The sequence below is a fragment of the Trichechus manatus genome, unplaced genomic scaffold, assembly GCF_000243295.1.
Source record: "Trichechus manatus latirostris isolate Lorelei unplaced genomic scaffold, TriManLat1.0 scaffold00191, whole genome shotgun sequence".
NCBI classification, from domain to species: domain Eukaryota; kingdom Metazoa; phylum Chordata; class Mammalia; order Sirenia; family Trichechidae; genus Trichechus; species Trichechus manatus.
Window position 1 is genome coordinate 4,160,139 of NW_004444127.1, and position 13,160 is coordinate 4,173,298.

Genomic DNA, 13,160 nt, shown 5'->3' on the forward strand with positions numbered 1-13,160 from the left:
TTTCTCCTGCAGCACACCTGGCTTTACACCCTGCCATAGCGATGTGAAAATGGCCCTGGGGAGGGGTGTGATGGTCTCAGTCTCCTGTCCTCTGGCCTCTGGGATCTTGACTGCTTCTGTGTTCTTTCACCTCAGCTGGGTGCTGACCACAGGGAGCTGACCACAGGGGCTGGACGTGTCTGTGAGGAAGGACACTGGGTAGCAGACAGCAGTCTGCCTCCATACTATGGAGTCAATCCGTTGTTTGTGATTGACACGTGTTAGACTGAATCCCTGTAGTCTCTGTCCTTACATCCCAATCCTGGCCAGCGGGCATTTGCCTAAGGTACTTTTTAACACCCTGCCCCGTTATTAAATCCTGTTTTGCATTTTCCGTGGCTGAATGAATCTGCTGACTTCCCGTTTTCTTTTTCTGTTCCAGATTGCGTGCACAGGTGATGGTGAGTACCATTTTTCCTCTCCCTTCTTGTGTTGTTCTCTGCTGCCCCCTAATGGACACAGAGAAGCATTCACAACAATGTGAAAATCACAGAAAATGCAACTTTGTTAAAACCCACTTGTTTCTAGTTCCTCTTTGGAGGTGAGGTGAAGATGGGGACATCGAATGAAAGAGAAAGTTCAATAAGTTGTTCTACCCTGATGAATAAAGTATTTATATTTGTTGTGATCCCTCCAATCTAAATCTATAGTTTTTTTTTTTTTACTTAGTTGAAACTCTAATGCAGTATAATTTATATTTGTTTTATGTGCTGTTATACCATAAGTATTTAATTGCATTGCTGCATTGTCTCGTATATTTTAAAATGGTTTGCAGGGTTAATATAACCTTTGGGAAACCAGAGATAGTCTCCTGTATATTTTGCTTTTGTGGAGGGATGCTTCCCAGTTGCTGACTGGTGCTGGTCTAAGTCCCCCTTGGTTTATAGTAAAATGACAAAAATAAGGATATGATAGTGAGTTTTTCACGGAGCTAAATATGTTGAGTTGAAAGCACTGTCCGTTCTGGGATTACATCTTTACTAATTTTTTTTTGGTGATAGAACATTTCTATAAGAAATAAAGATGATAACAGTTGGTAGTTTTGTTTTTAAGTGTATGTTTTGGGGGAAAAATAAAAATTGGTAGCTTTTATCAGTCCCCTCAAATTTGTCAGTTCCCAAAATTTGGGGGCTTTTTTCTGATTGGTGAAATCCCAAAGTCTGTGAACCATGGAGATAAATAATTGAATTGTTCTCACAGTGCCATACAAAGGGGGCAGATCTTGCTGAAACCTCTTAATGAAGCAAATCTCAGTTAATAACAGTAATTATGCAGAGCTTGTACAAACAATGGGAAGAGTTGCCTTTTCTTCTTTGTTAACCAGTTTGGTAAATAAATATGAAGTTTCCTCACTCCTGTCTTCTGGAGAAATAAGATTCTTTGTTTTTGTAAAAGAAAGTTTTCTTTTGTTTCTGGTGTGCTAAGAGTTTTTTTTTTATTTATGTTTTTTTAATTGTGGTAAATATATATGTAACAAAACATTTGCCATTTCAACAATCTTCACATGCATAGTTCAGTGACATTACGTTCATCATGTTGTTTAACCATCACCTTTAATCTTTCTCAGATTATACCATTACCCTTAACAGAAGCTTAGTATCTACTAAAGAAACAGATTCTTAATCTATTCATTTATTTTCTTCCCACATCCCCTGGTCCAGTCTCTGACTTTCGAGTGACAAGTGTCAGTACAACGGAAATTGGCTTGACTAGGAGTAACAATGACTCGGGCTCCATTAAGATACTTACCACACGGGATGGAGCTGGAGAACCTCGGAATGAAACAACCACTAACCATAGTATTATCACTGGTGGCTTAAGCCTTGGGACCACGCATCGTTCTGAAATATTTCCACAAGGACCAAATGGGACACAAGGGCCACCTCAAACAGTTGAAGGTCAAACTGGTAAGTGAACAGATGGTATCTTCAGTGAAACAGTGATGTTTCTTAGGAAATCAGTGGAATTGGTAAATGTCAGGTTTTCCGTTCAATTATCCAAAGAAAAATGTTGAAAAAAAATTTATAACACCAGGAATGCATGTTCATTTTGTTAAATGCTGAGAAGCAAAAAGAAAAAAAAATCACATGTAAACCACCAGCCAGAGATAATCACTTTGAAAATAAGCTGGACTTTATGACAGTTGACAATAGATTTCCTTTTCCTCCTTTTCTTGGCCCAGAGTCCAGTGCGGTGTCTGACATCCCCATGGTGCGTGTCACCCCACCTGAAATGGAGCTAAAGTGGCAGAGCATAGATACTGCTTCCCAGTACACCTACCAGTTAGGTACACAGTCTAAGGTCAGCTCTTACAAAACGGTCGGTCCCCTCAAAGCGATCACTCCAAGCAGCCTAATGCCGAGCACCCTATATAACATCACAATCACTCCAGAAATGGGCAATGTCCCGGGGAAATCCAGCTTCATTGCAGAATACACACGTAAGTCTCTTAGGACGCCATTTTCGCTTGGCGGGTGGGAATTAAGTGTTGGTTAAATGATCGGATAAGGGTTGATTGTATTTCTGGGTTCTGGGCTGAATTTGGAATGGCTCAATTTGAAAACACTGGCCTCAGTAAAGCGTCTGCTGCTTTCATGGGGCGCAGATGCAGAAGCCATGTGAACTTGACATCATCTTTAGAAGCAGAAAGTGATTCTGTGACAATGGAAAAACATAACTGTTCCACTAATTGCTTGGGAATACAGACTTGAGGAGGGTCACCTTGTCATGTTGGCATAAAGATTCTGCCAGGTTGAGGAGTTTTGCATATAACATTGAAGGAGGTGTTTTGCTAATAATTGACCTTCATTTATGGTAAACATGGGTAGTTTATAACATCTTTTCTGTATATTTTTCTTTTTGCCCAGTTTCTAGCTTACAACCCTGGGAAACTCATCCTTTTGGACCTCAGTTTCTTTACATACATACATCCATCGTGTCCACCACATCGTGGTGCCTCAGTTATAATCTTTATATTTAGAATAATGTGTTAGAGCTGTCAACAGAGGAACCCGAGACTCAGAAGTTCTAAGGGACCAATTCCAGATCAGTCAGCTAAGGGGCATAGCTGGTATTTATGTCCAGGCCTGGATTCCAAGACCAGTCCTTTTCTCTGTATGCCATTCTGTCCTATGCCATCTTTATGCTGAGTTTCCTTTATTTTTTAAAATAATATTTTATTGTGTTTTTGGTAAAGGTTTACACATCAGTTTAAGTTCCCATTCAATAATTTCTACACAAGTTGTTCAGTGACGTTGGCTACATTCTTCCTAATGCGGGAACATTCTCCCTATTTCCATTCTGGTTGTTCCATTTCCTTTAATCTAGTTTCCCTGCCCCCTTACATTCTCATCTTTGTTTTAAAGTACTCGTTGACTGTTTGGTCTCACATAGGTGATTTTTTTAAGGAGCCACAGTACTTATGGATGATATTCGTTTTTTTTTTTGAGCCAACTTGTTACTTAATAAGGTGACCTCGGTTTAGTTTCGCTTCAAGGTTTGAAGAGTATCTCAGGGTAATAGTCTCAGGGAGTCCTCCAGTTTCAACTAGTCCAGTAGGTCTGGTTTTTTTTTTCCCCCTGGAATTTGATGTTCTGTTCCACGTTTTTCCTCTCTATGCTGAATTTCCTTTCGATAACAGGTTTTGGAGAAAAAGTTCACGTGTGCTTCTGTATTATATAGCGCTGTTCCACATGCAGTTTCCTGAGAATTGGGGAGATAGACTCATTTTATGTCTTAGGTCTCTTATTATACAGGCTTCTCTACAGATTTAACCTGTGTTCAAGTCACATCCAGTATGGCCAACTCTGTCAGTTTTGCCTCTGTTTAGCCTCTTGTTTCACTGACACACCCACATACATGCATGTATGTGTATTTAAGTGTATTTTGTCAGAGGAAAGTATAGGAGGCAACTAAAGAGAAATACAACTCTATGACTGTGAAATTCTCTTCTGGAAAGTAGATACACAGAGTAAACCTCACTCTTCCATTTCTTTTAAAAATAATTTTATATAATTGTCCCCTTCCCTTTTTTGTTTTTTCCCTTGGAAACATTAAATAGGTCCCAGTCCTGTGTTTGTCATTAAAGCTGTTTCCATCAGTCCAACCAATGTGATCCTAACCTGGAAAGAAAATGATGCAGCTGCTTCTGAGTACATGTACAGAATAAAGAATGAGATGGACAATGAGCGGCTGATACTTGTTGCAAATCAAACAAATTGTAGCATCACAGACTTAAATCCAGCAACTTCATATACATTCTCCATCACTCCAGAAATAGTCAATAGGACTCAGGGAGAACCTATGGTCATCAATGTAACAATATGTTAAGTTCACTGGCTCCCAGGGGTGACCACGAACCATTCCTTATTGTCTTGTATCCTAGAGCCTTGTGTTTTCCAGCGTCCTGTTGGAAAGAGATTGGGTTTCATTAACTATGGAAGGGAAGAAAATGAACAACATTGTTTCAAGCCCAGGAGTTCAGGTGGCCAGATCATTCATTATTTAGATCTTGCGTGTTTAGAGAAGTTTTAACTGTGCCCAACTCTTTGGTTCTACAAATCTTCTGTTGTTATTGATTTTTACCTACTTGTCTGCTAAGAGTTGGGAGTGGAGGCCACATTGAAACCGTGTCTTGATGGTTTCAGTAATTACTAACCTTTCTTAAAGCTCCCCTTGAAAACTGATGCTGTGTTTATATTCCGAGGAGTTTCTGTTGGGGATGACAGTCGGTTCACTTGATAGAGGAATGTGTGTTTTGAATGAAATCAGAGCCCAATGACATTCAATTACAAATGCATTTAGCTTAGATACCGATACCTTGGAAACCCTGGTGGCGTAGTGGTTAAGAGTTCAGCAGCTAACTGAAAGGTCGGCAGTTTGAATCCACCCGGCGTTCCTTGGAAACCCTGTGGGGTAGTTCTGCTCTGTCCTATAGGGTCACTATGAGTTGGAATCAACTCGATGGCAACAGGTTGGTTGGTTTGTTTATTTTTTTTTTTAAAAAACCTTATGCAACCTGGTATAGGTGCAGGTTTAGCTCTTTATTTTTTCTTTTTCTAAGCTGAGAAGAACCAAGAAATAAAAAAAAGAGTTCATGCCCTCCATTGATTTACTGACCTGTGGGGTGTGGTCTTAGCGTTCTCTGAAGGGTAGCCTGACCTGCTGAACCCAAGGTTTGAAGTGAGCGCCTAGCACAGTGTCCTCTGGGTGTAGAGCAGGCAAATACTGCATCAGTGGTTTTCAACATTTTTTTAACCAGGAAACTTTCTTTAAACAAAATCTTGGCCAGAAGCCCAATAAATAAAAGATAGAGATCAGAGCCATGGCGGGGGGGAGAGGTGTCACACGAACCTTCTAGAAACTCCTGCAGCCCCTCAGAGCACAGTTTTAGAGAGAAAGACAGGAAAACACACACACAAAGATTTTTTATACTGAATTGTGAAAGAGAGGGGAAAAAAGGGAGAAGACAGAGAGAAGAAGGAAGAGAAGTAAGGATGAAAAAGAACAGAGAATTTTAAAATGGTGATGGGGACAAGGTGATGAACAGTTGGCGATTGTAGGAAGCAGGAGGTGATGATGTGGCAGGTGGCACCCAGAACGTGAGCCAAGCATCCTTACTCCTCCGAAAGCCCCTAGGGACAGGGCCTTTTCAGAGCAGAGCTCATCAGCTGCTATTTATTGAGCATGTACCGTGTGCTTAGCTGTCCTCACTATAACCCCAAGGGCTGTACGTTATGGAAGCCGATTGCCACATCTTTCTCCCACAGAGTGGCGGGTGGATTAGAACCACTGACCTTTTGGTTAGCAGCTGAGTACTTAACCACTGTGCCACCGGGGCTGCTTGAGTTTAAATAAAAAGATTATTTAAAGAACAAACAATATTAGTGGGTTTGTGCTTGGTACATTTTCCTAATACATATTAAAAGAAAGAAATGATTACAAACCAAAATATGTGTTCTTGGCATCATCTAAACTCATGTTGCTTACCACCTGGGGTATGCACGCCACCCTTAGGGAAACACTCATTTGCTAGATTAGGAAGAGCAGACTCTGGGGTTTGGGGGTTGATGTGTCACAAGTGGTTTGTTCCAGTCACCGGGTCAGTTAGGAGTCTAGCGGTCCAGGTTGCCAGTCCAGTGCTCAGAGTGTCTTGTTGCTTCTTGAATCTTGAGTATATTTTATACCTTTTATTGATTTTTAGTCTTAGTCCTGTGTTCTGTTCTTTGCCTCCATCTCCTTTCCAGTACTGAGATCATATGTAAGTACGCTAGAACAACATTAGAAGTCATTAGAGGAGTTTCTCTTAAAAAAACAAAATAAAACAAAACAAAACAAAAAATAATGAGCTAAGTTACAGGGTACAAGGTATATACCATCTTTGGCCAACAGAAAATCTTCGAGACAATGTCTCTTTTCCAGACAGAAAACTTACTGAGAAAAGCAAGGAAAAAATTGTGTGGCAGTGTGACTTAAAAAAAGTATGCTTTTGACCCAGTCTTTATAGTCAGCTTTGAGTCATTGGTCTGCTCTCCACGTGCTCCTTTGTTGTTGTTGTTAGGTGCCATCAAGTTGGTTCCAACTCATAGCGACCCCATGTACAACACAACATAACACTGCCTGGTCCTGCGCCATCCTCATAATCGTTGTTATGCTTGAGCTCATTGTTGCGGCCACTGTGTCAGTCCATCTTGTTGAGGGTCTTCCTCTCTTTCGTGGACGCTCTACTTTACCAAGCATGATGTCCTTCTCCAGGGACTGATCCCTCCTGATGACATGTCCAGAGTATATGAGATGAAGTCTCGCCATCATTGCTTCTAAGGAGCTGTCTGGGTGTACTTCTTCCAAGACAGATTTGTTCATTCTTCTGGCAGTCCATGGTATATTCAATATTCTTCGCCAACACCATAATTCAAATGCATCAATTCTTCTTTGGTCTTGGTTATTCGTTGTCCAGCTTTTGCATGCATATGATGCGATTGAAAATACCATGGCTTGGGTCAGGTGCACCTTAGTCCTCAAAAGTGACATCTTTGCTTTTTAACACTTGAAAGATATCCTTTGCAGCAGAATTTACCCAGTGCAATACTTCGTTTGACTTCTTAACTGCTGCTTCCATGGGTGTTGATTGTGGATCCAAGTAAAATGAAATCCTTGACAACTTCAGTCATTTCTCTGTTTATCGTGATGTTGCTTTTTGGTCCAGTTGTGAAGGTTTTTGTTTTCTTTATGTTGAGGTGTAATCCATACTGAGGGCTGTAGTCTTTGATCTTCATCAGTAAGTGCTTCAAGCCCTCTTCACTTTCAGCAAGATTGTACCATCTGCAGATCGCAGGTTGCATTTATCTTGAATTGAGATCATTAGACTTAGCAAACAATCACCTTACTTGATGCTTTGTTCCCATATCTAAAAGAAATATGATTAAACTTCACTGTTTAAAGAAGCAATTTAAAAGTATTTCAAACCACTGTGGGGGTTAGTGTTGGAAAAAAATATAGATAGTGAAACATTTTTGGCTTTAAGATTGCTGAATATAAATAACTCAGAACACCATTAAAAGATTTCTGTGCAGGTTTAATAGACAACTTTAAAGTTGGGCAGCATGTCATTACTGAGTAAATCAGTGCTCCAATTAATTCAGATTTTCAGGGTACTTATACATATCAGGAACTTAGAACCAAAAATTTTGATTGGTTGTTGATTATGTCAGAGTGCATAAATCTTATAAGAGAGCAGGATTACTCAAACATGATCAAAGCTTAAATAGGAACCTTACTAAGACAATCATAAGAGCAGTGAGCCATGGTTGTAAGACCTGTGGAGTCTTGGAAACACGACATATTCATTTAACCTTCGAGTGTTTTCTGAAAGAACAAGTTTTCACGTGTTTTAGTGAGCCTGATCACCTAAGTACAATTATGTGAAACTAGACACCAAATGAAAAACCAAACCCGTTGCCACCGAGTCAATTCCGACTCATAGCGACCCTACAGTACAGAGGAGAACTGCCCCACAGAGTTTCCAAGGAGCTCCTGGTAGATTCGAACACTGACCCACCATGGTTTCCAGAACTAGACAAACTGCTTCTAAGGATTAGTTACAGTTTAAAGCCTAACTATAAGCTTTAAAAATGAGATACATACGATTCTACAGCATATAAGTTTCTAACATTTAATAAGATAACCTTTAGTGTCATGGGCAAGAGAACTCTCTTTTCATAAAGCAAAACTTAGAATTTTTTTTCACAGTATTTATTGTTTCTCTTCTTTTCTGCATAATGATATATTTTCCCCATGTGAAATGATAGAAATACAGTGGACTCTGATGTAAAGGACGTATTTTAATGAGTACAATGAAACACCACTGTCTCCAGTCGTTCTTAACAAAAGGTGACTACAAACATCTTGTGTCATTAATGCCCAATGTCTGTTTTTATAATAGAGCCTAATCCAGTCTCTGGTCTTCATGTCACCTTCATGGGGACAACGAAGGTTACTCTTACCTGGTGTAGTGATAATGGCACTGCCAAATGCCGGATGCTCCTTGAAAGTATTGGAAGCCAAAAGGATTCGACTCAAGACTCAGTGTTCAATATTTCAGACCTGGAGCCAGGGAATCGATACCAGTTCCCCCCGCCTCCAGTAGTATCAAATGAGACACAGAAAGACCCAGAAGATGGCGTAGGTAAGTAACAAAAATGTGCTTCTGTAAAAAAAAAATGGTGCCAGCTGTAAAAATGGTGTGGCGGCAACACCTGACCTCGTCTAACTTCATCAGGGGAAGAAGCGGGAATCATTATCAGCATCAACAGCCCAAGGCTGACTGCTGTGAAGGAAAGGTCAGACATGCCTCCTCTCTCCAACTCTTTTATCGGTTCCTACACCAGCCGTCCCTCCCACGGCACTCTCTAATCCTGTGCTAGGGTTTGGTAATTCATTGCAATGGACACACAAAACTCAGACCATGCTCATGGCTATGGGGTTTATTAAGGAAGTAACAGGTTGTAATTCAGGATCAGGAACGCTCAGGATATAGTTCTTCCATCAGGACAGCTTCTCGGCTGTGCCTGCAGGCAGGCCTCTCCCTGGCCTTCGGCCCTTTGGCTCCTCAGGCCTCTTGGGCCTGTTGGGCCGGCCAGGCCTCTGCCCTGCTCGCGTTAAGTGTTACAAAGCTCTTTAGCCCTACTGGTAAGTGCCCAGAGGCACCCTACTCCGCCAGTGAGCCTCAGCCCGAAGGTGCTCAGCTCTCTCACTCTGTGAGTCGGTGAGCCTAGCTCTGCCAAGGGCCCAGAGGCACCCCCCTGTAACTGCCTTGCTGTATGGGCCGGGAAGCCCACTGTACTGTTTCACACTGGTCTCCTGGTTCTGCCACCACCATTTCTCTGTTGCTGCTTCTCACTGTCTTGCGATGTTTCTGGTGTTACAACTTTCTGTCTCCTGGGTCTAGTTGGTTGTCAGTGCAAGGACCCTAGGCCCAAAGGATGCACTCCACTCTTGGCTGTTCATTCTTGATGGTAGTGTGGTCCCCCCTTTCCCATCCCCCTTGCTGGAGTTGACTCTCAGTGACTTAGTATTTTTTAAAATAGTGTTTTTATATTTGTATAGTGTCACCGAATTTCTAGCTGGCCTTCCCTCCACGTTTCAATTTGTTCCCATCCTTGTCTGAGGAAGGAAGGAAAAGTGAGCACCTTGGGGCTCAGAATAGCGGTGGGGCTTGAAACGTTTTTGAGTCTGGAGTCCAGACTGGCCCTTTGGGATTTTAACCTTCAGTTGAACAAATGATAGATGTGTTAACCCAAGTAGGGCTACTATAGTAACTTGCCACATCACTGAGAAAGGGCTACTCAGCAGGCATATCCAGCAGATGGCTTCCGCACTGATGTTAGAATAGTAATGTGCAGATTTCACAGCAGTTTCAGTGAGTCAGCCCTGTGAGTTGGGAAGGACAAGTCTTAATCCCATTTTACACCTAAGAAGCAGAACTACAGTGTGGCCGTTAGGATTCCTGATGGCAAGTGACAGAAACCAGACTTTACATTGCTTAGACTGAAAGAGCAATTTATTGGCTTGTGTTTATCTCCCTGCTACGGCCAGTGAGGCCTTAAGGAAAAAGACGAGGTGACTCTGATCTCTTCCTGCTTCTGTTTCTCAACTTCATTCTCAGAGAGGCTCCCTCCATCTAACTCAAGGAGAAATGGCCACCCCAGTTCCCCTCTTCTCACACCCCACACTTCCCCTAATCAGCGGGGGAAGAATTCCTTGAGTGAGGCTCTGATTAGGCATATTGGAATCATGTCACTGTTCTTGGAAAAACAAGTTAAACATTGGGATGGGAGAAGATGGTGTCTCAAAAGAAGGGAGAGTGGTCCAAGGTGGCTGAGCAGGAGAAGCACAAAGTATCTGTGTGGCTACTGGGGGTAAGGAGTCCCCAGGTGCTGCAAATGGTTAACTCGCTCAGCTGCTAACTGGAAGGTTGGTGGATTGAGTCCACCCAGAGATGACCTGGATGAAAGTCCTGCTCTTCTGCTTCCATAAAAGTCAGCCACTGAAAACCCTATGGAGCACAGTTCTACTCTGACACGCATGGGGTCACCATGAGTTCGAATCGACTGAATGATAACTGAATTTTTTATCTGGGGTAAGTGTATGGAGCAAAATATCTGGCAAAAGTCAGGGCCCTTTCAGGAGGATGCACCTCTGCCTGGGGAAGGAAGGGAACAGATATTTATGGAGTAGTGACTGTCTGATGTGCCATTGGGGTGGAAGATGAGGGGAAGTGAAGGAAGATGGGAGATGTGTTTCTGTTGCAGTTAATATCTTTGCCTTTCGTGTTTCACACAGAAGCCAACAACACTGAGAGAAGCCCAGCAGAGAAGCTACCCAGCAACCACACTGCCCCTGTGTACCTTGGAACTGCAGCCTCATCCTGTCACCAGGGGTCAAGGGGCACAGAAGTCCAGCTTGTTGGATTAAAGCCTGGCACGCAGTACAAGGCCACTGTTTATTCTCAGGCAGCAGATGGCACTGAAGGACAACCCCAGGTCATAGAGTTCAGGACAAGTATGTTGAATTTTGTAAAATGGCTTCAGCCAGAATTTTCTAGCACAAAGTTTTGTTTTCTGTGAGTCTGCTTCTGAGTTTTTTCTTGCTTAGTAAGTCATTTTGTTGTTGGAGTTTTCCAGAAGAGATTTTAGACGGAGCAGATCCATTCCGTTTCTTTTAACTGCATAGCCGAGACGCTACTTTCATTAAGCTCGAGAAAATGTAGTGAGCAGATGTGCAGGCACTAAGTGCTACCTTATGTCTTTCATATCTGTATCTAGAATGGCCATATTAGCCACTGAGATGAACTAGCATAATATTTTTCTCTTGTAGATATTTTTTTTGTCAGTGCTGGTTAAATTTCTTCCCTTGAGATAAGAAAATGAGTTTTCTTTTTTCCTGACCTTGGAACTTGTACTAATCTTTTTAATGAAAGACCTGTTGACATGCAAATTGCTGCCATCTAGCTGTAATTTAAGGAGCCCTAGTGGCACAATGGTGAAGCGCTTGGCTCTTAACCAAAAGGTTGGTGGTTCGAACTGATCTAGTGGCTCTGCTGGAGAAAGACCTGGTGATCTGCTCCCATAAAGATTACAGCCTGGAAAACCCTATGGGTCAGTTCTACTTATCATGAGGGTCTTTTTAAGTTGAAATCGACTTGATGGCACCTAACAACAACAACAAAGTTGCAGTTTATCAGCACTCCCACTCTCTAAACTGACCAATATTTGAAGACTTTTTGGATTGTGCAGGAAACCCTGGTGGCATAGTTGTTAAGAGCTACGGCTGCTAACCAGAAGGTTGGCAGTTGGAATCCACCAGGTGCTCCATGGAAACCCTATGGAGCAGTTCTACTCTGTCCTATAGGGTCGCTATGAGTCGGAATCGACTCGACAGCAATGGGTTAGGTTTTTTTTTTTTTTTTGGATTGGGCTGATGAGGGAGTAGAGGAATGGCTGGCCCCTACGTGCAGGGAGCGTTCAGTGTAGATGGGGAGTCAAGACAAACACACATAGAAAAGAACATGACGTGGCCCTGCAGGTTCAGGAACAAATGCTGCAGCATCACAGCCCTCAGGCACTTGGATGTAAGCCACAAAAACTGACTCTGCTTATCTTAACCAAAAATATATATCTTGAAATATGTATCTGTCATAGGCCCACAGAATTGTGGGAGTGTGGGAGGGAGCAGGAGAACCAACTTCTTTCTCTCTCTGGCTTGGCCATTCTAGAAATTTTTAACTCCTCTTCTGTCTTCACAGATCGTAGTCAGGTTTTAGACATCCAGGTTGTGAACATCAGTGCCACAAACATGAGCCTGACCTGGAGAATCAGTGGTAATGCGTCATCCTACCAAATACTAGTTGTGAGGGAGACCACGTTCTTCAATCTCACTGCCAATGAGATGCATGTTGTCATCCCTGGACTCACATCCAGCACTTTATACAATATCACCGTGTATCCTTTACATGACGATGGTTCTGAGGGCACGCCCGGCTTTCTCCAAGCATATACTCGTGAGTTCACTTGTTCTACCTAATCTTTCTTGTCTGTCTGCTACGGGCAGGCCCACTTACAAAGAGAAATAAGTTCTGTTCCCTGACCAAAGGAATGCACAGCTTAGTGTGTAAGTCCACAGTGACTCTTACTCCAGGTTGTGTGATACCATATTGGTGATTGTTGATTGATGCTGACCATGTGCCAGGCTTCGTGTGACATGCTTTACCTGCACTACCTCCTTTAATGCTCACAGCATTCCTGTGTCTTAGTTGGCATTCATCTTATTTTATGTTTGAGAAAGCCAAGATTGAGAGAGGTGATGTGGGCCACATCTGGTAAGTGAGAGAGGTGGGATTAGACCTCCTGTCTGTCTTGACTCCAGCCTGTGCTTGTAACAACCATTTGAGTGTAGTGGAGACCTAGAGCAAATTGCTAGATGGAGACAAAAAGAACCTGGATATCCATGTCCCTTTGTCTCCTGGGTGCTGACATTATAATATCATCACTAGTAAAGCTATATCTCATCCTTTGTTTGCTTAAATGCCCCTTAAATGCAATGATAGGTAGCAAATAAAAAGCTTT

General features: G+C 42.3%; 1 protein-coding gene across 3 annotated transcripts in view; it reads left to right on the top strand.

The window, feature by feature from the left end:
- Window positions 1–227: 227 nt before the first annotated feature.
- Window positions 228–13,160, top strand: part of LOC101340933 (receptor-type tyrosine-protein phosphatase eta-like) — a 44,178-nt gene continuing 31,245 nt past the window's right edge. The window contains exons 1-6 of one of the 3 annotated variants that reach the window (XM_023741836.1): window positions 228–440; window positions 1,701–1,946; window positions 2,222–2,479; window positions 8,480–8,722; window positions 10,879–11,097; window positions 12,341–12,595. In XM_023741836.1, coding sequence (XP_023597604.1) covers window positions 383–440; window positions 1,701–1,946; window positions 2,222–2,479; window positions 8,480–8,722; window positions 10,879–11,097; window positions 12,341–12,595 — 1,279 coding nt within the window. In that variant the 5' untranslated portion in view covers window positions 228–382. The remainder of the gene's footprint in view (window positions 441–1,700; window positions 1,947–2,221; window positions 2,480–8,479; window positions 8,723–10,878; window positions 11,098–12,340; window positions 12,596–13,160) is intronic. The other 2 variants (XM_023741835.1, XM_023741837.1) reach the window with 2 other exon arrangements.